The sequence below is a fragment of the Propithecus coquereli genome, unplaced genomic scaffold, assembly GCF_000956105.1.
Source record: "Propithecus coquereli isolate 6110/MARCELLA unplaced genomic scaffold, Pcoq_1.0 Scaffold14, whole genome shotgun sequence".
In the NCBI taxonomy this organism is placed as follows: domain Eukaryota; kingdom Metazoa; phylum Chordata; class Mammalia; order Primates; family Indriidae; genus Propithecus; species Propithecus coquereli.
This window is the reverse complement of record NW_012138302.1, coordinates 14,075,397-14,102,958: the sequence shown is the minus strand read 5'-3', so window position 1 is coordinate 14,102,958 and position 27,562 is coordinate 14,075,397. Positions and strand designations below refer to the sequence as shown.

The window sequence follows — 27,562 nt, the reverse complement described above, 5'->3', positions numbered from 1 at the left end:
CCAGTTTTCCCACTGCTTCATGTTTTCCTCACTAAGCTGTGGTTTCATCTCCATGTATCAGCTCAGATAGATTGATCGTTTGATGGATAATCTATCTTTTTATTCAGCTCTCTATTCTTTCCTGTGCCACTACCATGTTATTTTTTGAATTACTCTGGCTTTGTTGTATTTCCTTGTGCTCTTATTTTTCAAAATTGATTTAGCTTTTTATGAGTTTTTGTTTTCCGTCTAATTTGAGATAGTTCTGTTGAATTTTTCTGCTGGAATTTATTTGGCAGAACATTGAATTTATACATTTATGGATTAATTTGGGAATAATTGAGATCTTTAAATAGACACTCCATTCATGGTATATTTTTCCCACTACTCAAATTTTCCTTTGTATCTTTCAATCCAGTTTTTATAGCTTTGAAATAAAGGCATGTGCAATCTACATTAATTCTTAGATCTTTGTAGTTTCCATTATAATTGTGAGTGATAGCTTGTTGTCTATTACATTTTTGGTTGGGTATAGCTAGTATTGAAAAACACTCCTGATTTTTATAAATTGATCTTGTAACCTGTCCCCTTTCTGAATTCACGTATTAGTTATAGTAGTTTTATAATAGTTCATCTGTTGATTCAGATAATGGATTGGATTTTCTTTGTAGTTGATCATATCTACATATAATGAGTTTAGTACATTCTCTTTCTATCTTACTATGCTTTTTTTCCTTGACTTACTGTATTTCCCAGGACTAATTTCTCTACTGAGTTTACTAGGGCCATATATATAATTTTTCTGTGAGCTATGTATATAATTTTTCCAAGTAATAAAGCTTCCTCTTATTCCTAGTTTTCTTAAAGATTTTCTTTTAAAAATATAAATAGTTCCCTCAGATACCTAAAGATAGGAAAAGATTTTTAAAAATAATAAAATAAAATGTAAATGGATGTTGAATTGTATCAGATGCTTTTTCTAGGTTTAATGAGAAATCATATGCTGTTTTTACTTTAGTCCACTAAAATGGTGCACAATAAAAGATTAAGTCAGCAGATCTGAGTTGTTCCAATCCTGTAAATTTCAAACAAAAGTTTAACCTTTGCCTGGCTCCTAGGAAATAACTCCTGAGACTTGGGAATGTCTTGGCTGTTAAGAGTGTCCTAGTTTACCTAAGGCCTTGGGCCGTATCAGATAGTTTATGCTAACAATGTGAGTTATGGTGGGGACCTTAGGACCTGCAGTATCAGTTTAACATCTAGAGGGGTTGGAGACTGAAGGTCAGTCACATGAGAATGTTAGCCAAGTCTATGTGATCAACCATCAATAAAAACCGTGGACACCAATGCTTGGGTGAGCTCCCCTGGTTGGCAATGAGAACTGTGGTCAAAAGGAAAACTGTTGCCCCCAGAATTGAAAAGATAAAAGGCAGATGCAGAAATTCACAACTTGCTGGGACCGGGACCCATAAACAGAAGCCTGTGTGGGAACCAGTGCTAGGGTAGGGAAACCTCTGCTGTAACTGATGACTTGCTAGGGGCTCAATGCAGACAAGTCCGAAAGTTGAGAACTCCAGGGGGCTGAGTCTTAAGGGAGTGCACCGACATTTTTGTGAGATTTCCCTTCTGGAGCTCTACCAGGTTCTCGCAGTGAAGACTGGAGGAAAATCCCCTCATGCGTCCAGCAAGGGGAGGGGGCAAATAGCCATCGTGAAACATGCCAGAACATTCTGTCCTTATCAAGGCATGCTCTTAAGAGAAATTATTTTGCCAGAGCCTATCCTACTGGGTTTTTTTTTTTTTTTTTTTTTGAGACAGAGTCTCACTCTGTTGCCCGGGCTAGAGTGCCGTGGCGTCAGCCTAGCTCACAGCAACCTCAAACTCCTGGGCTCAAGCGATCCTTCTGCCTCAGCCTCCTGAGTAGCTGGGACTACAGGCATGCGCCACTATGCCCGGCTAATTTTTTCTATATATATATATTTTTTTTTTAGTTGTCCTATTAATTTCTTTCTAATTTTTAGTAGAGACGGGGTCTCACTCTTGCTCAGGCTGGTTTCGAACTCCTGAGCTCAAACAATCCGCCCGCCTCGGCCTCCCAGAGAGCTAGGATTACAGGCGTGAGCCACCGCGCCTGGCCCCTACTGGGGTTTTATCGGAGCCTAAACTGACCTGGGAGAAAGGAAATCCCCAAATCCGCCCCCTCTAGCCTCCTGTGTCACCTAAAAGGGGGAAAAATTGAAAACCACTTGTGAAGTTCGCATCCAGGGGCACAGGCTAACTAAAAGACTGAGACCTAAGCATAGGACTATAGAATGCTTCCCCTCCCGTGACACCTTACTAACATGTTATTAGAGGCCTGTTTACTACAGTTCTTTTACCCAGTACATCATGACTGGCTTATAACAAAAAAATTATTATACAAGGCATATTAGAAGGCACACACACACACACACACACACACACACACGAAAGCACAGTTTGAAGAGGTAGAGAAGCATCGGAATGAAAGTAAGACATGGCAGGAATGTCAAAATGATCAGACCAGGACTTTAAAATACCTATAATGTGCTAAGGTCTCTAACAGAAAAAGTAGACAACATGCAAGAACAGATAGGTATTGAGAAACTCTAAGAAACAATCAAAAAGTAATGCTGGAGGTCAGCCACAGTGGCTCACACCTGTAATCCTAGCACTTTGGGAGACTAAGGCAGGAGGATCACTTGAGGCCAGGAATTTGAGACCAGCCTGGGCAACATAGCCAGACTCCATCTCTAAAAAATAATTAAAAAGAAATTAGCTGGGTGTGGTGGGAAATGCCTATAGTCCTAGCTACTTGAGAGGCTGAAGCAGGAAGATCACTTGAGCTCAGGGGTTCGAGGTTACAGTGAGCTATGATCATGCCACTGGACTCCAGCTTGGGTGACAAAGTGAGACCCTGTCTCTAAAAATTTTTTACTTTTAATTTTTAAAGAAATGCTAGAGATCAAAAATACTATAACAGAAATAAAGTTTGCCTTCGATGGGCTCATCAGTATATTAGACACAGCTGAGGAAAGAATCTCTGAGCTTCAGGATATGTCAATAGAAACTTTGAAAACTGAAAATCAAACAGAAAATAAAAATGAGAAAAGCAGAATAGAATATCCAAGAATAGTGGGACAATGACCAAAGGTATAAACATGTGTAATGGAAATACTAGAAGGAGAAGAAACAGAAGGAACAGAAGAAATATTTGAAAACAACAATGACTGAGAAGTTCTCCAAGTTAATGTCAGATGACAAATCACAGATCCAGGAAGCTCAGAGAATACCAAGCAGGATAAATGCAAACAAAACAAACAAAGAACAAACTTACAACACCTATGCATATCATAGTCACACTCCAGAACACCTAAGATAAAGGAAGGAACAAAGGCAATACAATGGAAAAAAGACAGTCTCTTCAACAATGGTACTGAACAAGTGGACATCCACGTGCAAAAGAGTAAATCAGAGCTTACACCTTTCACAAAATTAATTCAAAATCAATCATAGGCCTAAATGTAGAACACAAAGCCATAAACCAAAAGATAACAGGAGAAAATCTAGGTGACATTGGTTTGGTGATGACTTTTTACATTCAATACCAAAGGCATAATCCATGAAAGACATATTTCACAAGTTGGACTTCATTAAAATTAACAACTTATCTGCAAAGACCCTGTCAGGAGAATAAGAAGACAAGCCACAGACTGGAAAAGACATATCTGATAAAGGACTGTTATCCAAAATATAGATTATATATTTATAGAACTCTATATATTTAAAGAACTCTTTAAATTCAATGATAAGAAAATGAACAACCTGATTTTAAAAATGGGCAAATATGTGAACAGACATCTCACCAAAGAAGACATACAGATGACAAATAAGTATATAAAAGATGTTCAATATCATATGTCATTAGGCAAATACAAATTGAAATGAGATAGCACTATACACATATTACAGTGGTAAAAGTCCAAAATACTGACAACACCAAATGCTAGCGAGGACGTGGAGCAACAGGAACTCTTAATTCATTATTGGTGGGAATACAAAATAGTACAGTCACTTTACAAGACAGTGTGACAGTTTCTTACAAAACCAAATATACTCTTACTATGTAATCCAGCAATTGCACTCCTTAGTATTTACCCAAATGGATGGAAAATTTATATCCACAGAAAAACCTGCACACAAATGTTTATAGCAGCTTTGTTCATAATTGCCAAAACTTGAGAGCAACCAAGACGTCTTTCAGTAGATGAATGGATAAACTATGGTACATCCAGAAAATGGAATATTATTCAGCGCTAAAAAGAAATGGGCTATCAAGCTATGAAAAGACATGGAGGAAACGTAAATGCATATTTCTAAGTAAAAGAAGCCAATTTGAAAAGGCTACATACTGTGTGATTCCAACTATATGACGCTCTGGAAAAGGCAAAACTATGGAGACAGTAAAAGGACCAGTGGTTGCCAGGAGACAGAGGTTGGGGGTGGGGATGAATAGGTAGAACACACAGGAATTTTAGGGCGGTGAAACTATTCTGGATAACACTATAATGACGGATACAGGTCATTGTACATTTGTCCAGATCCATAAAATGTACAACACCAAGAGTGAATCCCAGTGCGTGGGCTCTCCCTCTTTCCCTGTTTCCCTCTCCACTCAACATGCACTGAGGATGATGATGTGAGTGTGAAGACACAGCAAGGAGGTGGCAACCCAAGAAGAAAGTCCTCGCTAGACACCAACTCTGCTGACACCTTGATCTTGGACTTCCAGTCTCCAGAACTGTGAGCAATAAATTCCTATTGTTTAAGGGAAAAAACGAAAAAAGAATGGATCCTAATGTAAACTATGGACTTTAGGTGATAACGATGTGCCCTGGTAGGTTCACCGATTGTAACAGTGTACCACTCCGGTGCAGGATGTTCATTGTGGGGGAGGCAGTGAGGAGCAGGGGGCCAGGAGGCACTCCCTGTACTTTTTGCTGAATTTTGCTATGATCCTAAAAGTGCTCTAAAAAATAAAGGCGAGTAAAAAAGCAAAAACCCAAGTGATCCCAGGGATGTAGGAGTGCTTTGCACATAGCAAAAAAGCCCTGCACACGCGAGGGGTGTATTGCCTGAAGAGGCAGGTGCTGTGCTGTGTGGACACAACACGGGGCATTTGCAGTGACAGGCTCAGAAGGCAAGCATCTGTTGGAGCTGTGTCTTTCCTTCCTAAATAGAGTTCATGTGGTAGAGGCTACTGGACACCATAGCCAAGGCTGACACATTTTTTGGAAGTGGCAGCCAGCTTTCATGTCATCCTGCCCTTCCCTCTGAGTCCTTATGACCCACAGACAGCACAATAATTAGGTATGCAAATGCTTCAGGGAGGGGTAAACTTAAAGCTTTGTCAACTAATACTTTAGAGATTACTTAATACCTGAACCAGCTTTAGTCAGGCCACTTCCCCTCTCTGGGCTTCAGTTCCCCTGAAGTGTTTTAAAACACTTCCCAACTCTGATGGCCTATGATTCTTCTGTCAGCGTCCCCAGTGAGCCATGCTGTCTCTGGTTTCTAGGCATTTGGCCATGTGGTTCCTTCCACGGGATTACTGTCCCCCCTTGGCCTAGCCAACTGCCTGCTGCCTCTCTGGTTTCAGCACGGACATCGCTTCCTCGGGGAAATCCTCTTGACCTCTCTGAAATTAGCTCCCAGACCCCACACACATCTTCCATCGTGGTACTTAATATACTCGATGGTAATTTTCTGTTTACTTGTCTCTTCCCTGCACTAGACTATGCCCTGCTTGAGAGCAGAGGGTATTTTATTTATCACGCTAGTCCCAGAACTAAGGGGAGGTGCAGGCCCCAGATTTCACTGGAGATGGCTCCAGCTCTTTGTCTGCCCTGGGAGCTTCCAGATCCATATCCTCTGGGGAGGGCTCTGCCTCCAGAAATACTCAACCCCCAGCTGAAAGCTGCAAGTAGGGAAAACATCTTTCATTAGTGAAAGAACAATTTATATTATTAAAAGAATAATTAACATTAGAATGTATTCACTTGCAATAGATCCTTTAACAGGGTCTCTTTAAGAGTGATCTTTTTAAGTATTTGTTTTTAAAAATTAATCAGAGGGAGAATTTAAGATCTGGAATCTCCCAACCCACGAATCTCTTAAAAGCTAAGGCAAAGAATCTGAATTGGGTAATGACCAGAACAGACCTTTGTGCACTTGGTTTGGAATTTTCCGTTTTATTGACAGAAAGGCAAGCACCTTCTGTCCTGGCACCTTCCTCTTGCCCGGCGCTGGCTGCTCCCACCCTGCACCTTTGCTCAGCTCCGCCCAGCATTGCCTGGCTGCTGCCTCTCTGCACATCGGCCTCAGAGCCGGGTCTGGCTGTGCCGAGATGGGGCTACCCTGGCCCAGGCTGTGGCTGAAGAGGCTCTGGGTACTCTTGCAGGTGGCCGTGCATGTGGCTGTGGGCAAAGTGCTACTGACACTGTTTCCAGAGAGAGTCACGCAGCACATCCTGTCCATGGGCCAGCAGACTGGGATGGCCAAGAACCCCCGTTTCAGCCATGACAACTGGGTCCCGACCTTCTTCAGCACCCAGTATTTCTGGTTTGTCCTGAAGGTCCGTTGGCAGCAACTGGAGGACATGACTGAGCAAGGGAGTCTTGCCCCGAACTGCCCGGTGGTCCGCCTCTCAGGACAGACGTGCAACATTTGGGATTTCATGCAAGGTCAGGAGGCTGCTACATGCTTCAGGGGTACTTGAAATAGCGGTGGTAGAGGGGGCTGGAGAGGTGTGTTGGAAAGTCCTGAATTCTTCTACTACTCCAGCTGCTCCTGTTGGGGCTTGGTGTCCTCTTCCTGTTTCCTGAAACTAGGAATTCTTGTGGATTCTGTTTCTCTGAGTGGCATCCCCACCTTCCCAGGCATTCAAATCACAAACCATCCTCTCTGGCGTTTCACGCCTCGAACACTGCTCTTACCGTGCCGTCTGATCTGCCTGGGATGCTCTTTGCCCACCTCTGTGCCTGGGTAACGCCTGTTCACCCTTCAGGCTTCTGCTCAGTAATGATACCTCTTGTGAGAAGCCAACCCCAGCTCCCCAGACTAGGTTACCCAACCCTTACATGCTTGATTAACATCCTAAACTTTTCTTTATTACCCCTGCCACTGTTTGTAATTATGTGGGGTATTTGATTAACATCTAGCCGTCCTCCCTAGCCTGCAAACTCTGTGCAGCTGGGGACTGTCCTGCTAACCCACTATTGCATTCACGCCTTGTGCTGGCACGTGGTAGTTGCTCAGTTGCACTGCCGCTCCTCTCTCTCCCCGCCACCCAGGAAAACCAGTTCCATCTCTCTGGGACCTTAAAGACCTCTCACTCACTTTTCTCTTTTTGTTCTCATAGCTTCTTTTCCTGCCAGGATTTCCTTCTCTCCCTTTTGTCCTCTTTTCCAATCCAACTTGGACACTGCTTCTTCTTAGCCAGTACCTGGCTACCTAAGCACCAGTCTTATCTCCCTGCCCAAGAGGGCACCTCAGGAGAGGGACATGCTTAGCCCAGTGGCCGGATACAGCAGGTAGAGAAGGCACCTGAGGCAGTTGGTTAATCTAGTGTTTTTCAAAGCATGTTCTTTGGAACCCAAGTCCCACAGATACACTTTACTATGTAGAGGTCCCTGGTCAAAGTAGTTTGAGAAACCCTGCATAGTGTATCCTCCTGGAAATTTATAGTGCACATGAACGTATGAAAGGCTCTGAGAAGCCCTGAAGCTTAAAAACTTGAAAAAACTTGGTGTGGCTCACGCCTGTAATCCTAGCACTCTGGGAAGCCGAGGCGGGCGGATTGTTTGAGCTCAGGAGTTGGAAACCAGCCTGAGCAAGAGCAAGACCCCGTCTCTACTAAAAATAGAAAGAAATTAATCGGACAACTAAAAATATATAGAAAAAATTAGCCGGGCATGGTGGCGCATGCCTATAGTCCCAGCTACTCAGGAGGCTGAGGCAGAAGGATTGCTTGAGCCCAGGAGTTTGAGGTTGCTGTGAGCTAGGCTGATGCCACGGCACTCTAGCCCAGGCAACACAGTGAGACTCTGTCTCAAAAAACAAACAAACAAACAAACTTGGTTGGGCATGGTGGCTCAAGCCTGGAATCCTAGCACTCTGGGAGGCTGAGGCAAGAGGATTGCTTGAGCTCAGGAGTTCAAGACCAGCCTGAGCAAGAGTGAGACCCCATCTCTACTAAAAATAGAAAAATTAGCTGGGCATGGTGGCACGTGCCTGTAGTCCCACCTACTTGGGAGGTTGAGGCAGGAGCATCACTTGAACCCATGAGTTTGAGGTTGCTGTGAGCTGTGATGATGCCACTGCACTCTCAGGCACAGAGTGAGGCTCTGTCTTTGGAAAAAAATTTTTAAAAGTATGACTTTTGCCTGCAGGACTTTGGAAGGTTTCCTGGAGGAGGTGGCTTTGGAACTAAGCTTTGAAGAATGAGTAAAATTTCTGTAGCTTGATAAGGAAAGAGGGAAGAGTATTTCAAGCAGAGGGAAAAGCAAGACTTTTCTTTTTTTTTCTTTTTTTTTCTTTCCTTTCCTTTTCTTTCTCTCTTTCCTCCCTTCCTTCCTTCCCTCTTTCTTTCTTTCCTTTCTTTCTATGATTTTAAATCACAGTGCACAAATGACCTGAATTTATTCAACAAACATTCACTAAGTTACTACTGATAACAAGAGCAATGAGACTAACAGCTAACTCACCATGTGTCTGCTGTGTGCCAATCACTGTGATAGAACCAGGCCAGTTTGCAGAATGTCGATCACCTGAAGATGAGTTCCCTGAAAGCCAAATTGCCTCATCGCCAGTTCACAGAATTTGCTTGTGTCATGTAACTGTCCACTTTTAGTGGGCCGGTTTACATTTTACCGACTGTTCAATTTTTCTGTGTTTCCTGCTGCTGCAGCTGAGACTGAAAGATGGTGAGAGGAGGAGACTGAGGCTAAAGAAAACTCTATTTTGTAAATAGAGTTTTCACCTAGATGTTGACCTAGAGTCCCCTGAAATCATAGGTACTGGCGAGACAGAAATAAACGCTACTGGCCTCTGCCCTGGACAGCCTTATAACCCAGAGCGAGAGACAGTGTGGTGAGAGAGGGAAGCAGGGAGTCGTGGGGGAAGGGACCCTCTCACAGGGTGGGGCAAGGAAGCTGGCCAAGGGAAGGCATCCTGGAGGAAAGGATGGTGAGCTGACTGTCTAGGGGCAGTGGAGCCTTGGGACAGGTGAGGAAGAGGAGCTTGGGGAGCAGGGCAGGACAGAGGGGAGGAGCAGCAGAGGTCTGAGACGCAGAGGAGCATCATTCAGTTTGGCAGAAGTGAGGTACAAGAGGCAGGAAGGGGTGAAAGATGAGGCTGAAGACATCATCAGGGACCAGAGCTTGGAGAGGGGCCTTATATGTCTTACCTACAGGGGTACGCTTTCTCCTGAGGGTATTGGGCAGTTCTGGAAGGGTTTTCAAGCAGGGATTTAACATGATCAGTTCTGCTTATTAGAAAGACATCCTGTAATTGCTTTGGAAACCTACCAGGCCACTAAAAAGCTCTGTTACATGCTTTGGGTATAAACTCTGAACTCACTTTAGAGCCAGAACTGGGAAACCTACAAGATACTTCACAGGTAATCTAAAGCAACTGCTTCATTTTTCAGATGCAAAGGCTCAGAGAGGTAAATAACTTGTTCAGGGTCATCCAGGGAGTTCCTAGAAGAGCCAGACTAGAACTTGTACATTCTGACCCTCAGCTAGTGCACTTCCCGTTATTGGATAAGATAATAGGGGCTCAGGGAAATTCTCAGCTGCCTCCCAACCTCTGCACGTCCATGCACACATACACACACATACATGTCCAAGATACATACCTTGGACACACACACACAGAGCGATTGATTAATGGCATGTTGTGGCAGAAGGCAAGTTCTGGATGATTTATCTTCTGGATACTTGAGAGTTAATAGGAAACTGGCTTTATTGTAGCCCCATTTAAAATCTTCTAACATGTCTCCAACTATACTCTCAAAGTGTTATCTAGTAACTATAAATGGGATTTCTCTGCTGAGAAAGCTGGGTGTGGGGTAATTTGTTGGCCTAGGAGTCATGAAAGGTGCTTCAAGCCCAGCTGTACTACAGAGCTGTTTGCTCATTTATATAAAAGAGTTGGGCTTGACAGTCCTTGCCCAATTCTTGAAACGGTGTTCTCTGCACTGTGGCCTGTGGACATGGGCAGGGTGCCAGCCCTGTGCCCCCATCCTTCCTCTCTCTGCTACTAGGAAAGCAGGGAACGAAAGTTGAAACTTTGTCCCAGTACTAGTCACTGTACCCAACCACACATAAATAATTAAACAAATGGCTCTGTCTCTGCCAGGGTCCTAGTCAATGAGTGTTGAATTTTTTTCCCAGTTAGAAACAAAATTTCAGACAGGTGATATTTAGAGCTGGTCATGACCCTAAGTCTTTTGGATTCTTATTTAAAGAGTGACTCCCTGGGGTCACTGGAGGCCAATGACTATCCACTGGCCATGACTGACCTCTGGGCCTCCCTCCTGAGGCCTGGGCCTCCCTGTCACATGGGTGAGGAATCACTGTGCAATCAACCCGCGGGGCGGAGGCCCACTCAGTGCCTGCGTAGGCCTCTTACGAAAGGATGGGTGAGCCCAGGACAAGGAGAGCTTTTGCATGTCCAGAGAAAAAACTGGCCTATTTCCCCTCATACACTGAAAAATGAGGACTATATAACCAACTTTGTTTCTCCTTTTACTTGGCCACCAGGAAACTCAGAGTTAAATATATAGCTCAGTTATAACAAATGCACGGGACCTCCAGGCCTGTGGGTGTTCCATTTTTTCCTTCTGTTCTATGCCTCCCAGAATGGCATGATTTTTGAAAAATTTCTATTTAATATTTTATTATATATGTAAGCTGTGTCAAATCCTTCGCAGAACAAGGATAGGGTATAACTAACTAAATAAAGCAGAAGCAAGTTTAGATGCCCTCTACTGCCCATCTATCAGCAAACCTTGTCAATTCCACCCACCCTCCTTCTCCAACTAGCCCAGGCTCCCGTTACCTCTCATGTGGACCTCCCAATGCCCCCAACTGCTTCTCCCCCATGTCCATGCTCACTCTCAGTCCTTTCTCCACACAGCAGCCAGAGTGGCCTCCAAGCGTAAACCTGGTCATTACACAGCCCTATGGTAGCAGTCGGGGTTCTGGCTTGTAAGCGACAGAAACTCACTCTGGCTTTCTTGGTCACATACACATATACACGGAAAGGAATGTATTGGAAAGATATTGGGCACTTCCTGGAATCAATACCAACTGAAGCCCTAGGTCTGGACTGTCTTTTAGCATCAATAGTTGGGCTTGGATCCTGCTGCCATTGTGGTTGCCATGGGAACCCATCACCATACCTGATGGGGCACCACCACTGGGCTGGGGGTGAGGTCTACCATCTCAATGACTCCAGAATCAAAACTGTATGTGGGAGGGTACAATCAGCCCAGCTGCTAGGGGCAGAGAGCAAACCTGGCCCCTCTGTCTCCCACAGAGCAAGGCTGAGCACACACTCCTATCAGTGGAATACAAAATAGGGAATTCCACGTAGGAAGGAGGGTTAGGAGCTCAGCAACCCAAACTGCTGTAGTGTGCAATGATTGTGCCTGTGAATAGCCGCTGCACTCCACTCTGGGCAACACAGCGAGACCCAGTCTCTAAAAAACAAACAAATGAAAAGCTGTAACAAGGCAGGGCACAGTGGCTCACACCTGTAATCCTAGCACTCTGGGAGGCTGAGGCGGGAGGATTGCTTAAGGTCAGGAGTTTGAGAGCAGCCTGAGCAAGAGCGAGACCCCTTCTCTACTAGAAAAAAGAAAGAAAATTAAAAAAAAAAAAAGCTGTAGCAAATATCCACCACCCTTGTTTTATCTCCACGACATCCCATTGTACATACAATAAAATCCAAATTCTTCACCAAGGCTTATGGGAGCCTGCCTGCTCTGGCCCCTTCCTGACTCTCCAACCACCTCTCCTGTTGATCCCTCGCCTGGTTCCTGCCTGGGGTCTTGCGGGGCCCTGAACACACAAAGCTCTATCCCTCCTTGGGGCCTCTGTACATCAAGTCCCTTTGCCTGGAATGCTTTTCTCCCTTTGCCCAGGGCTGGCTCTTTCCTGTCCTTCATTTCTCAGGTTAAATGGCAGCTCCTCAGAGGCCTTCCCTGATCCACCTGTCTAAAGCAGGTTGCTCCTTTATAGTCTCTTTTGTAACACTTATCACCATTTGAAATTACTTCATTTATGCATTTCTGTTTTTTTCCTATCTCCCCATTAAACAGATCTCAAACTGCAGGCAGAGAGCTGCTGGTCTCGCTCTCTACAGAATCCCCAGCGCGTGGCAGGGAGCTGTGCACATTATGAGCGCTGAATAAATGGTTGTAGATATGATGAGAGTGTGCTCAGTGGCGGGGATGAATGAGGAACAGGCCCCCCCTTCAAGGGACAATGAGTAGCGGGGGGATGTGGACGCTCACACAGGCCACGTCACAGTGCAGCACCAGTCGTGCTCCAATGGATGTGTGGTAAGGGCTCAACAACGTCAGCTCTGGCCATAAGAACCCACAGGGTGCTGGCAGCTCCCCAGAATTGCCCTCCATCTAGGCTGGAGGAGTTACAGAAGGCTTCCACGAGGGCTGGCTTCGTGGGCATACAACCAGTGAATGACACTGGGTCCCACACTCAGAAGGGGCTCATGCTTGGGGTTTTAATGTTCTGCAGTAGCTGTCTTGAAATTCTTTTTTTTTTTTTGAGACAGAGTCTCACTCTGTTGCCCTGGCTAGAGTGAGTGCCGTGGCGTCAGCCTAGCTCACAGCAACCTCAAACTCCTGGGCTCAAGTGATCCTACTGCCTCAGCCTCCCAAGTAGCTGGGACTACAGGCATGCGCCACCATGCCTGGCTAATTTTTTTTTTCTATATATATTTTTAGTTGTCCAGCTAATTTCTTTCTATTTTTTTTAGTAGAGACGGGATCTCGCTCTTGCTCAGTCTGGTCTTGAACTCCTGAGCTCAAACAATCCGCCCGCCTCGGCCTCCCAGAGTGCTAGGATTACAGGCGTGAGCTACTGCGCCCGGCCATGTCTTGAAATTCTTAATAATTTTATCTCTGATTCTACATTTTTTAAGTGAAGCCCTATGGGACAATGGAGCATGCTCTGAGGACTTAGAGCCTTGGCTCACACAGGCTTCTGTCTTCCACAGCCTCCCTGTGCCCCCAGGGACATGTTCTCCAAGGCCCACTCTTCCATCCCCAGGAGCCCCTTCTTCCTGCTCCCACCCAGTGACTGCTGCCACCTTCTGGCTCCGGAGAGGGCCTGAACACAGGCATGAGGAAGGTGGGGGTCAGGTGTCAGCATCCCCCAGTGTCTCATGGCAAGGCATGGAGGTGGCTTTCTCCATCCCAGGCTGGTAGTGTCATGGTGCAATGTGGCAAGTGACTGGTGGTGACTTGGCAGGAGAAGTCTCTTGCCCACCTCCTCCCCCATTAAGGTACCTAGCAGGTCCCCGAGCAGAGGTTGCAATACCCTGTGGTTGGGGTGGTGGGCAGGTGGGAAGGGGGGAAATGTCTGGCTCAACTTCTGTGCTCCAGGCTGGGACGTGGAGCGTTGGTCAGGTGGTGGGAGGGAGAGGAATGCACATGTACACGGAGTCTTGGGGCTGCTGGGGGACTATGAGGGTCTACACTCGCCCTGGGAATATCCCTGTGCCAGGGGAGTATGACATTAAACAGCAACTAAAAACCACCATGCCAGGTCAAGAGACCGCAGAAGATAAGAAACATCTTTATATTTAATACATTTAACAGCACTTTTCCCCCATTGTTTTGAACAAGGAGCCCTGCATTTTCATTTTGCAGCAGGCCCGGCATATTATGCAGCCGATGCTGCTCCACCCTTCACTGCCTTGTGGAACTGCCTTCTTGCCTCCCTCCTTCATAGCTCAGGGAGGAGATAAAAGCTAACAGAACAGCTTACATTTATTGAGCACCTACTATGGGCCAGGTACCAGTGTAAGCCCTTACTGTATTTATTTAAGCCTCATAATAATCTTACAACAATGTTATAAAGTATTATTATTATGCCCCCTCGCAGATAAGGAAACTGAGGTGCTATGAACAGAAAGAGCACCAAATTGAGAGTCCAGAAGCCAGAGTGTTCATTTTAACTCCACCACTGACCTGCTGTGTGACCTGGAGCAAGTCTATAAACCTCAGTTTCTTCATCTATAAAATGCAGAAAAAAATCACCTGCCTTTCAGTGTTACTAATCACGTCGCAGGAGAGAAAGGATGCAAGCCTGCCTTGTGAGCTGCCCGAAAGGGCTCCTCTTCTTTACAGTATTTAAACCACCATGCAGCAACTGCAGGTGGTCCACTGAGACCACCTAACCAAAACCTCTCATTTTAGAAAGGAGTAAACCATCTGCAGCCCCTGCTAAGTCATGCTCTCTGGGCTTCAGACCCCCACGGTGCCCAGGACCCATCCTGGAGGTGCAACAAAAGTAACAGAATTGAACACCGGAGTGAAAATGGTGCTTGCAAAAGAAAGCTGTGTGTACATCCTTGGTTTGTGGTGTTTCTATTTCTGTTTTAGGCAACAGGCCACTGGTGCTGAATTTTGGAAGTTGCACCTGACCTTCGTTTCTTTTCAAATTTGACCAATTTAAGAGACTTGTTGAAGACTTTAGTTCCATAGCAGATTTTCTCATCATTTACATTGAAGAAGCACATCCATCAGGTACAGAGAGATCCTCTGCCTCTACCTCTTCCCACCCTCGCTTTTCTCTCTCCCCTTCCCTCAAGCCCCAGCACAAGGTTGGGGAGTGGAGGGAGCAGGGGGAGGAGAGGGGGGAAGAGCCACTATTTACTGAGCACCTGCCATCTCCCAGTCCTTGCACTAGGTTTACCCACCACTGGCTAACTCCAGTCTGTGCTTTCAACCAGGGCACACAGTGGAAGACTTGGAGTGACGGGGTCTGGCTACGAGAGAATTCTAACATTCTGAATGAATAAATAGGGAAATCAAGGGAGAGAGATTGTTACAAGGAATTTAGACCTGAAATGTCACAAGTGAAATGACTGCTATATAGCTATTATATGACATCCCGAGACTCAAAGGGATATTATGGTTCATCTTGGTCAGTAGTTGCCAAGCTTCAGTGAGCAACAGAAGCTCCTGGAGGGCTTGTTGAAACGGACTGCTGGACCGTACCCCGGAGTTGAGTAGATCTGGGACAGTGCCCAAGAATTTGCATTTCTCACAAGTTCCAGGTGATGCTGACACTACTGGTCCAGGGACCACACTTAGAGAACCACTTCTCTAGGTCAACTTTTACCTGGGGTGAAAATCCTTTCTACAGCCCCTAACTAGTGGTCACCCACCTTCCTTACTTCACAGGAAATCTTGTTCCTTTGCTAGACAGTCCTGTTCATGAGAAAGTCCTCCTTCTAATAAGCAAAAATGTCCCTCTTTAAAACTTGCACACCTTAGTCTAAGTCCCTCGACCTTTATGAAACGTCCAGACACCTCTCCTTCTCCCTGACCTTCATGGGGCTTGAACCCATGAGTTTGGACCAAGTCTCAAAGATAGAGATTGAAAAAGGCAAGAAGGCTTGTGTGGCCAAGTGGGACAAGTATCATTTTCTCACAAGATGGGAGAGATGCTATCTCATTTGTCGTTGTCACCCAGTGGGTCAAGGGATCCAAATATTTCACACACCTGGCCGGAGCAAAGAGCTGGAGGCAGGCTGGAGAGATGGGCAGAAGCCAGGTCACTAAAGCCTGGTAGACCACACCAAGGAGTTTGGGATTTATCTTGAGGGCAACAGGGAGCCACCAAGAAAGATCTAAGCAGGAGAGTGACATGGTCAGATTTGCATTTTGGAAAGAACACTGTGGTGAAGAAAAATTAGGAGGGAAACAGTCTTAAACTCTAGAGCAGTCGCTCTTAAACTTGGCATGCATTAAGAATCATCTAGAAGGCTGTTAAAACACAGAGTGCTGGGCCCCACTCCTGGTCAGTCTAGGGTGGGGCCTGAGAATGTGCATTACTAACAAGCTTCCAGGTGATGTTGATGCCTCTGGTCTGGGGACCACACACTTTGAGAACCACTGGTCTAGACCCAGTGGCCTCTCAAAGTATGGTCCAGGCACCAGCAGTCCTGGCGTCCTGGGAGCTAGTTAGACTCTCAGCGCCACCCTAGACAGACTGAATCAGAATCTTGCTTTCATGAGGTCCCCAAGTGATTCGTGTACACATTAAAGATCTCCAAGTGCTGCCTCATTGGGCTGTTTCACGTTGGAGAGCAGAGGCCTGGCAGTTGGGAGCACCGGGCTTCAACTCTAGATGCATGGCTAGCTTCCTACGTGGCCTCGCACATTCAACCACAATAGGAAACGGGCCAAATCACGGCCAAAACTCCTCTATCTGAGAACCTCAGTTAAAAGTGAGGGGTATGTAGTCTGCAGGAAGTGTGTGCCATGCTGAGGGCTTGGTGCCTGGCCTTTCCCTTGCAGATGGCTGGGCTTTTAAGAACAACGTGGACATCAGGAATCACCGCAACCTGCAGGACCGCCTGCGGGCAGCCCACATGCTGCTGGCCAGGAGCCCCCAGTGCCCTGTGGTGGTGGACACGATGCAGAACCAGAGCAGCCAGCTCTACGCGGCGCTGCCCGAGAGGCTCTACGTACTCCAGGAGGGCAGGATCCTCTACAAGGTGGTGACCCGGGGATAGGTGGCCTAGGGAGGGCAAAGGGGCCCAGGGAGGGTACAGGCAAAGAGGGGGTTTTGTATCAAGCAGACCCGGATTCATATCACTGCCCAGCCATTTACCAGCCATGTGACCATGGGCGAGTCCTTTTACCTCTTGGAGCTTCAGTGTCCTCTTCTGTAAAATGGGGATGCTGGTCCCCACCTCACAGGGGAAGAAATAATGCACAAGAAAGTCCCTGGTATTTGGACTGGAGCTGCATCCTCCTGGCTGCCCTTTGAACCCAGGTGACTGGCCCAGCCCTGGTTTGGTTTTAGCTGTGAGAGAGAACATTGATCTTATTTTATAAACAATGCTCAGAGAGGGGAATTGACTTGCCCAGGGTCGCACTGGCCAAGGCTCAGATTTTAATTCTAAATCCCCCATGGGATGGGCTGCAGTGGGAGGGTCCGAGGCTGCTCCTCTCTGAGGCAGGCCTGAGCAGGATTGGGTGGGTGCAGGGTGCGGGGGTGTGGGAGGCCCAAAGAGAGTGAGCCCTGTTGTTCGGAGCTGCACAGGTGAAGCAGGGATGTGGGACAGAAATGGGGCCTCCTTTTGGGGGATTGCTTCCCCTCAAGACTTCCAGCCTGGCCAGGGGAGGGAGGTGCAGCCTCTGACCCCTTAGACACCGTGGGCCTCCCTTGAGAGGGTAGAAACTAAGTGGTTTTTTTTTTTTTTTGAGACGGAGTCTCACTCTGTTGCCTGGAGCGAGTGCCGTGGCGTCAGCCTAGCTCACAGCAACCTCAAACTCCTGGGCTCAAGAGATCCTCCTGCCTCAGCCCGGCTAATTTTTTCTATATACATTTTTAGCTGTCCAATTAATTTCTTTCTATTTTTTTTTTTTTTTTTTTTTGAAACAGAGTCTCACTGTGTTGCCTGGGCTAGAGTGCCGTGGCATCATCCTAGCTCACGGCAACCTCAAACTCCTGGGCTCAAGCGATCCTCCTGCCTCAGCCTCCCGAGTAGCTGGGACTACAGGCATGCGCCACCATGCCTGGTTTTTTCTATATATTTTTAGTTGTCCAATTAATTTCTTTCTATTTTTGGTAGAGACGGGGTCTCGCTCTTGCTCAGGCTGGCCTCGAACTCCTGAGCTTAGAACGATCTGCCCGCCTTAGCCTCCCAGAGTGAGAAACTAAGTTTTATAGCTACTGAAGGGATTTCAAGCCTTGGAGCACAGATGAAACCCAACCACGTGGATGCTCCTCTGCCCACAGGTCAAGCCAGCCCTGCTTATTCAGGCAAAATAACCAACAACTCGCAAATGAATCCCCAGGGTGCCAAGGGTCACAGTTTAAGAATTCAGGTCCTTCTTCCTTTCCTGTTTCCTGAGACATGGTTCTAAGATGCCATGATTGCCATAGCTGGGCACTGAGTCCCTAGAGGGTTTGGCCCTGTGCAACTACTGGAAAGACAAAAATGAATTGAAAATGACCCACACCTTACTTGAAGGTACTCACAGTCTGGGGGACAAGGAAGACTCACATCCCGCGTAAGAGTATTACAATATCCCAAGTGCTGGGAGACTCCAGAGCAGGGGCCGATGTGCTTTTTTTGTAAAAGACCAGATTTTCAAATATTTTCAACTTTGTGGGCCAAGTAATCCCTGTCGCAACAACTCAATGCTGCTCTTATAGCACAAAAGCAGCCACAGACAATATGTAAAGAAAGAGTGCGAGGCATTGGAACTGATTTGGCTCTCAGACTAAGTTTTCCAACCTCCGGGGAAGGACGGGCTTCTCAGAGGAGGTAGCAGTTGCTTAGGCCTCGCAGGATAAGGAGTAAGCCAGTGAGCGTGGTGGATGAGAACCACTGCAAATACAGGGCAGAGAGTGGGCAAAGGCACTGAGGCCTATTAGGGCAGAGTGTGAATAGAGAATTCAGGGCATTTGGATTATAGGGGTCTCATTCTGGACCAAGGAGTTTGGCCTTCATCTCAGGGCAAAGGAGAGCCCCTGAAGGGTTGTGGGCAGGGCAGAGGCACGATCAACTCCGTACTTAGTGCACCGGCTACTGGGTGAAGAAGGGACTGCAGGGAGCAGGGGCGGAGGAGGGGGGATGAAGAGGCTGACGTAGGGCAGTGGGACTGGAGAGGTGGAGGTGGTTCCAATGTAGAATGGGTAGAACTTGACGTGAGGCCTGGAGAAGATCAGGCCAGTCTGAGGATCTGATTAGGGAAGAAAAGCTTATCTGTCTAGACTCCTTTCTCTGCCTGAAATTCTGTTACTTCACCTCCTCTAGCTTTCCTCCTACTTCCCTGTCCACTCTTCCTGTTAATTGTTGGTACGACTCTACACCCTCTCCCTGGGTGATCCCTTCTACCTCACGGTTGCATCTGCCATTGACTTCACCGTACTGGTGACTCCCACATAGATGTCATTTGCCCAGATCTTGCAACTAAGCTCCAGACCTACATGCTCCTTGCAAGTTGAAAATCTGGGAATATCTGATTCATTTCTCTTGCAGGGTAAATACGGCCCTTGGAACTACCATCCAGAGGAAGTTCGTGCTGTTCTGGAAAAGCTCGCCAATTAATCTGGACAGATCCCCCAATTCTAGGTGACCAACAAGAGGACTCCTCAAGGCTTGGCTCTACTCACAACCCAACTGGCTTTTTACCTTTGACCAGTGTTCCCAGCTAAATTACTAGCTCAGATATTTCTGATCTAGGCAAACAACTCCCAGCTAGGGAGTGTAGGTCACCACACCCAATCAGGACGAATTGTTAGAATCAAAAAATGAAGTAACGCTTGAGCTGTGTAGGCAAGTGAGCTGTTGAAGAATGTATAACTTCACACTGCCCCCATGGTGGAGACCACGTTCATGGCACACTGTCTTCGGCTGAGGGAGCAGTTGTGCTCCACAGGCACTTCTAAGGCCTGGTTTCTCTCTCCAGCTGCTCTCACCAAATAGTTCAATATGGCATCCCTTCAAGTAGGTGAATTCATTTCACCAAATTTGCATTTATAGAATTGTTCATTTAGGACACTAAATGAGTTCCAGTTGTTAGGAACAGATGAGGAATTGGAAGAGGAGGGAGTAGAAACAGGAGAAGGCAATAATCCTTTCCTTGCCAAAAGATTTAAACCAATCGATGGTGGTGATGGGTGTGTTTCTGTGGTAACACATCTCTGATTTTACCAGAGAAGAGGAGAGTACTCACTTCACCATCTTGAGTATATATCTTGGAAATGTGGCTCTCTGTAGCATGGATTCTTCCACTATCCTTACTTAGCAACCGAGTCATCTGGAGGGGCAGATTGGCTTCCCAAAAGCATTACAACCTTGATCAAACCAGACAACAGGCACCGGCAAAGCTGTCATTCAGTTATGCAGAAGCTCATATCTGAATTTCTGTTTCTCTGATGTCTTTGCAAGTCTCCTAATGGTCGTTTATGTTAGATTACATCAGACTAATGGATGAGCATTGGTTTTCATCTGTTTTAACTCTGCTTCTTTTCATATTTGTTTATGACGGCCACAGCCTAAAGTACACACAGCTGTGACTTGATTTGCAAGAAAATGTTGTAAGATGCAGCAAGCTAATACAGAATTATTAAAATATATCAGGATATTTTGGATGGCTTCACTGTGATTTTTACATTTTCTTTTCCAATTTGTGTCACCCTTATCTTTTATTATAGCCCAATGTAATCTTATCAGCAAAAATACCATAACCTGAAAGGACCCCATTTGATGGGAAGAGGACTCAATCTCTATGTCTTACATGTCAAATGTAGTTTTTTCTTGTGAACTCTTGCTGGAGGGCAATAATTTTTCACATTGGAATTAAACTACCTTCATAACATGATTCCCCATGCACTTGGAGACATTTTGCCAGATGAAAACACATTGTCTTGGAGTCTGCTTTAGTTGTTACAATGTCAATATTATTATTTTCCTCTTTTAAAAATAGTTATTATTAATCATCTACCAGACACAGGCACTTTTGGATATATTTTCTCATTGAATCTCTCTATATCCCAAAGAGATTATCCCCATTTTAAAGACAAGAAAATCAAGGCTCGGAGAGTTAAGTAACTTGCATAAGTTCTCAGAACTAGCAAATAACAAGTCAAGATTCAAATCCAGTCTTTAACTTCAAGGCCAGAGTTCCCACTACCTGTGTGACTTTGCTTAAGCCGCCTTGATATCTTGAACTATCAAATGGGATATCAACAGTGCCTACCCCTTAGAGGATTTATGAGTAAAGTGCTCAGAACTGTGCCTGGCTTGGAGAATACACCATAGAAATGCTGGCTATTATTATGATTATCATCATTATTGTTCCACAACTGCCTCATTGGGCCCCCTTTTTGGGGGTTGGGGGATGGAAGGACAGGACAGTAGGAACACTGAATAAAAATCCTCCATCCTGCCAAAGCGACTGACCAAGTTTCTGAGGTTTAGCGAGAATGAGACACTGTGAGAACAGTGGGACTGAAACCCAGCTGTGCACTGTCCTTCCTAAGAACTAAGTTCCACGAAACGATACAGCATACAAGGCAACAGTTTTCTGAGTCACTTCCCAGATGATCCTCCAATTCATGTCTATAAATGCACAGAAAACCTCCAGTTTTCAACAAATAAGAGTAGCTAGAACTGAGGAGTTTTCAGAATGATAAATACAGACCCCTTCAATTCAATTATTTTCAATTGAATGCATCAAACATTATTTGAGAGCTGATTCTCCTCAGGGTGCAGGGTGATGCAAACACGGACAAGGAACAGTTGCTGTCCTGCAGCGGCTTCATCTCATGGGGGATGAGACATACACTACAAGGACCATTTCGAGGTGGAATATGTTAGAGCTGCGGTAGAGACTAAATGCTCAGGGGGCACAGAAGAGAGAGCAATCCCTCTGAACTGGGTCAGTCTGGCAAAGCTTTATGGAGCTGGTGGCATTTGGGCTTGGTTTTCAAGGATGCTCAGTATTTCCCCGGTTTGGGATGGGGCCTGGAGAATGTGGGAAGGGTGATGGGCATTTCGAATGGAGAGAACTGCGTGGGCAAAGGTGGGAAACGAGTATGTGCAAGAGGTTTGGGCTCAATTCTAATTCATGACGGAGAAGAGGCTTTTCTCTCTGAAGGCGACCTCTCTGGGTCTGGATACCAGGAAGGAACCCACTCTTTTGGGCTAACACTGTAAAGTCCTTGTAAGTGAAAGAAGCTTGTTAACATGTCCCGCCCAGATCGGAGTATACTTTGCATTCAGAACATAACTGATTTGAAAGAAATACGTCATCACATGTCTGTCTGCGTTTGAAGGGAGGGATCCCCCCTAGTTTGCTTGTTCTCTGAGGGCGATGCCATTTGTAGTACTTGGCTTTATGTGGGGACTGGCAGACCCAAGACACTGCCTCTGTGCCTGGCAGGAGACCTAGGAGACCAAAGCTCTGACTACCAGGAATTGGCAGGTGCCCCCAGAGTGGCCAGGGACTTTAATGCTTCTTCACCTCCCTAGAGTGGGGCTCTCAATTTGTTCCTGGCCACCAAGTATTTTATTTCTGGTAAGCTCATTAATTTAAAAAGCTGTATTCAAATATTTTATCCAACATTGTGAGGTGATTGATTGAGGAAGGATTTCAGGATACCTATCTGCCAAACAGATCAGATCACTGAAAGTGTCCACTAGTTTTGGCAAGGGCACATGGACCCTGTAGTCCCTGAAGTTTTACATGTTTGTGACTGCTAGTCTGTTGTCTTTAAGCCTGAAGGATACATGGCTGAGTTTCATATTCTTGTGTTTCACCTCAGAGATTTGTGGACAAGGTAGTTTGAAGAAAGAAGCCATCTTTCCACAATTTTTTTTTTTTTTTTGGGACAGGATCTTGCCCTGGCTGGAGTGCAGTGGTGTCATCATAGCTCACTGCAGCCTCCAACTCCTGGACTCAAGCAATCCTCCTGCCTTAGCCTGCTGGGTAGCTGGGACTACAGGTGTGCACCACCATGCTCAGCTAATTTTTTAATTGTTTGTAGAGACAGGGTCTCGCTATTGCCCAGGCTTCCCACTTCTGACTGTGGGGACTGCGGGTGGCTGCACTCACCGTAGGTAGCAGCTTTGGAATCACCAGCCATGGTGGCTGGGCGGCTTTTGGTCAGAACCAGCGATGGTGCCTCCAAAGGTCAACAGTGAGTGTGGCTAGTGGGCTCCAGCTAGGGATTACATTGCATATGCAACATTTTGTAACCACGTCCCCTAAGTATTTCCGTTTCTGCTTTAAATATCTAGAGCAATTTCAGTTTTCCTGATCAATGCGGAGGGCTACAATTCAGATCATCATCATAATTTCTTTGTTTCTTATGTGGCTTTCACCTTTGAAAAAGTTTTTTCTCTTTCATTTCTTAGCTCTGCCAACTCACTTTCATCTTCTGTCTTAAGACTTTTTCTTTGAGTCTCTTCTTTGAGCTCTTTTTGTCTTTTTCAGAGATAACTCACTGTGGGTCTCAACTTGGTATATTATTTGCATAATTTCTCTTACAACAAATGTTCTCTATCTGCCTTATTTTTCTGGGTTCCCCCCCACCGCATCCTTTGTTTTACAGTTTTAGCCATAGGCCCCTATACTACAGTAGTTCTCAAACTTTGGCATGCAACAAGATCACCCGGAGGGCTTGTTAAAACACAAATTCTTGGGTTCCACCCCCAGGGTTTCTGATTCAACGGACCTGGGCTGAGAGAGGGGATTTGCATTACTAACAAGTTCTCAGATGAGGCTGAAGCTGCTATATGAGGAACCATACTGTGAGAATCACTGCTCTAGTAGATGTTGGTGCTCTGCCCAGAAGCCTTTTACTGAGCCATTGTACTCATCCGCCAGCTGCTGCAAGTGTTGGCTGCCAAGTGCTCACAGATGCGCCTTTTCCTGAGAATTGCCCTCATGACAGGAGCTGTCCTACCCAGAAATGGTCAAGAGATTATGTCCTCCACCTGAGTGTGGCCCATGGCCAACGACTGATGGGTTTGAGAGTACAAAAGTCCTGGTCCCTTGCTACAAGGTAGGGCAGTATACTTCTCTAGTGTCATTCGTGTTCCAGAGCTCCTCTGGGATCAGGCTGAAGCCACATCTTACTTTTCCATCTGCCTTATCCTGCTTCCCTCACTTCCTTAGAGGTTTGTCCTCAAAGTGCTTCCTCAACAAATCACTCTTATAAGAATTCCTATCTTAGGCTCTGTTTCTAGAGAACCTGACCTAAAGCAGTCCCCTTCTGGGTCTTTTCTGATTACTAGTCTTCCTTAATGGGACTTGTTATTTGCTGAAACACAGTATAGGATGAAGAGTCAGCTGGGGCAATCTGCAACTTTCATTTAGATTAGTTGTCTTAAATACCCTCTTATTAAGTTTATTACTTCCTTTGTCATAGGGCTCACAGAAATCCCCTTCGGTCACACTCTGTCTGCTTTGGTTGCCTTCTCACCTTCTGCTATGGACTGGATTGTGCCCCCGTCCCCCAAAATTCATATGTCAAAGCCTTAACCCTCAATGGCACTGTATTTGGAGATAGGACCTATACAGAGGTAATTAAGGTTAAATGAGGTCATAAGGGTGGAGCCTTGATAGGATAGAAATAGTGTCATTTAAGAAGAGACACGAGAGAGCTCAGTCTCTCTGCATGAACACACACAAAGAAGAGGCCATGTGAGTACTCAGCAGGATGGCAGCTACCTACGAAGCAGGAAGGGAGCCCTCACCAGAAACTGACCATGCTGGCACCCTGATCTTGGACTTCCAACCTCCAGAACTATGAGGAAATAAATGTCTGCTGTTTAAGCTACCCAGTCTGCACTATTTTGTTACAGCATCCTGAGCTAAGGTGCCTTCCTTCACCATGCTCTGCCTCTGGCAGTCTCCTTGGTGTGTCTTGCCTGGTTTCCCCTCCAACTCCATCTCCCCTGCTGTTCTGTTATTAAGCTTGAGCCTCTGTGGGGATATTCTCCATCCTCTTGAAGCTACTTGCAGCCCTATTCAATCTAATCAAAGGATTTCTGGATAAGCCTTTCTTAACTATGACATGTTTAGGAAAGTCTCTAGCTTTGGGAGAGCATATGCCAGTTCTCAGCTTCTTTCTTCACCAAAATCCTGATTTCACAGTACTTAGTGAGTTATGTGTCCCAGTCTGATGTTAGAGGTTATAACTATTTCCTTGATGATGACATTTTTTCTTTCCTAATTCTTTTTGTTGTGAATAATGAGTTTTGAGAAAGAGGATGGAGTAAAAAATCCCTTTACTTCACCATCTCTAACCAGAAGTATCCATTCTATATTTACATATAATTCGTATCCCATTAAAAGGTATGATATATGCTATCTGTATACGTCATACTTTCTAATGTATGCATAGTAGTTTCCAGTTTTCTTTTTTTTTTTTTTTTTTTTGAGACAGGGTCTCATTCTGTCATCTGGGCTAGAGTGCAATGGTGTCATCATAGCTCAGACTCCTCAAACTCCTCGGTTCAAGTGATCCTCCTGCCTTGGCCTCCTGAGTAGCTGGGACTACAGGCCGATGCCACCATGCCCAGCTATTTTTATTTTCTGTAGTGATGGGGTCTCAATATGTTGCCCATGTTGGTCTCGAACTCCTGGGCTCAAGCAATCCTCCTGCCTCAGCCTCTCAAAGTGCTGGGATTATAGGTGTGAGCCACTATGCCCATCCTGGGTTTTCTTATTTTATAAACAGCGTTGCTATGAATCTTTGTCCATTTGTCCCTTATCTAATGATCTCATTAGGATATATTTCTAGAAATAGAATTTCTGTGTCAAAGACTATATGCATGTTTAAAACTTTGTACACTGCCACACACTATCTTTTAGAACAGCAGTCCCCAGCCTTTTTGGCACTAGGGACCAGTTTCATGGAAGACAATTTTTCCACGAACCGGGGTGGGAGGATGGTTTCAGGATGATTCAAGCGCGTTACATTTACCGTGCAGTCAAACCTCTCTGCTAATGATAATCTGTATCTGCAGCCGCTCCCCAGCGCTAGCATCCTGCCTCAGCTCCCCCTCAGATCATCAGGCATTAGATCCTCACAGGGAGCACCCAACCTAGATCCCTCGCACGCGCAGTTTACAGTAGTGTTCACGCTCCTATGAGAATCAAATGTTGTGGCTGGTCTGAGAGGAGGCAGAGCTCGGGCGGTGATGCGAGCGAAGGGGAACAGCTATAAATACAGATGAACCTTCGCTGGCTCACCTGCCGCTCACCTGCCGCTGCGGTTCCTGACAGGCCATGGACTGGTACTGGTCCTGGTACTGTGAGGCGTGGGGGTTGGGGACCACAGTTTTAGAAGGCTCACTATCAGGATGAAGTCACAGAGGGCTGTTGGAACATCACGTAGAAGGTGAAGCCCACCTGCAAAGGGGCATTCCTGAAACAGGACTCACAACTTCAAAGCTTTCAAAGAAATCTGTATAAGTGAGTGATAAACACAATAATTTTCATTTTTGTAAAAGTCCTTTGCTTTGATTGGTTACATGGTTAAAAGGTCATTAGACTTTTACTTTTTTATCCATCCCTTTAAATAAATATTGATTCGTTTAACTTTATTCAAGGCACTATAATCGACATTGGCCAATAGTAAGTGATCCAAAATACTGTATATATACTGTTGGGTAGCTTTATTAAAAGCTCCTCAAGGATTCCACAGTGTAAAGAGATACACACATGCAAATAAATGGACAATGTTCATTTATTCAGTCAACAAATATTTATTGAAAATCTGTGTGCCAGGCACTATTCTAAGCTTTGAGGATATAATCATGAGCAAAAGCAACAAAACACCCTACTGTTGTGGAGTTTACATGCTAGTGAGGGAAAGAGATGGTAAACATGATATACATGATAAATAAGAAAATTACATGTGAAGCAGTGATGAGCAGGGCTGTCCCTATAAAGGTGGAAGAGCCTAGGACAATTCAATCAATCGAATCCTGTGCCCAAGAAAGTCACACTTGAAAGGAGGCAGGACTGCCCTCGTCTTTCATAGGATGCATGGGATATCATTAAAGGAAGAAAAATTTAAATTGAATTTTAATGATAGTCAGAAAAAAGGAGTAAGATACAAGAACCACAGAAGCACAGAACCCAGGGTGCCTACCTCAGGTCCCTAACTCAAGAAAGGAGAAAAATAAAGCAGGAAAGGAAGATAGAATGTGTTTCTTTTGCAAGGGTGAGGGGACCCTATACCTTTAGATATGGGAGGCTGGAGAAAGCCTCACTGAGCAGGAAATTTTGAGTAACAATCTGAAGTAAATGAGGAAGCTAGCTAAACAGACACCAGAGGAAACAGCAAACACAAAAGCCTTAGGCACACAGCACACACAGTGCAATGGCAGTCAGGAGTCCCTGGGCAGGTGAAGAAAAGGCCAAATGAGGGGAAAAACAGATGCCAATTGAGGACAAATGAGACTTTAAAAAAATTAAGTTCAGCAATGAAAAACAAAACAGGGCAAAAAGGAAAACCCACGTGTCATATTTATTTCCTGAAATTTGGAGTGGTTTCATAAGGTGAAAATGAGTTTTTTAAAGCATAGGAAAATGAAGGCAAAGCTTGCTGTTTTCAAATGTCAAACATAAAGTGGGATCACAAGTACTACACTGATCACTTGTTCTCTGCATCCACAGAAGATAGAGAAAAAAGACTTAAAGATAACTCACTAGGCCTGTGCCAAAGAGATCACCCAGGTAATCTCTGGAGATCCCTTCCAGCAA

At 45.5% G+C, this 27,562-nt stretch overlaps 1 protein-coding gene across 1 annotated transcript; it reads left to right on the top strand.

The window, feature by feature from the left end:
- Positions 1-6,311: 6,311 nt before the first annotated feature.
- Positions 6,312-20,422, top strand: DIO1 (deiodinase, iodothyronine, type I). Its single transcript, XM_012639468.1, has 4 exons — positions 6,312-6,740; positions 14,696-14,839; positions 16,619-16,818; positions 19,318-20,422. Exons 1-4 carry the CDS (start codon positions 6,404-6,406, stop codon positions 19,384-19,386), a joined length of 750 nt encoding a protein of 249 aa, XP_012494922.1. The 5' UTR covers positions 6,312-6,403; the 3' UTR covers positions 19,387-20,422.
- Positions 20,423-27,562: the final 7,140 nt, after the last annotated feature.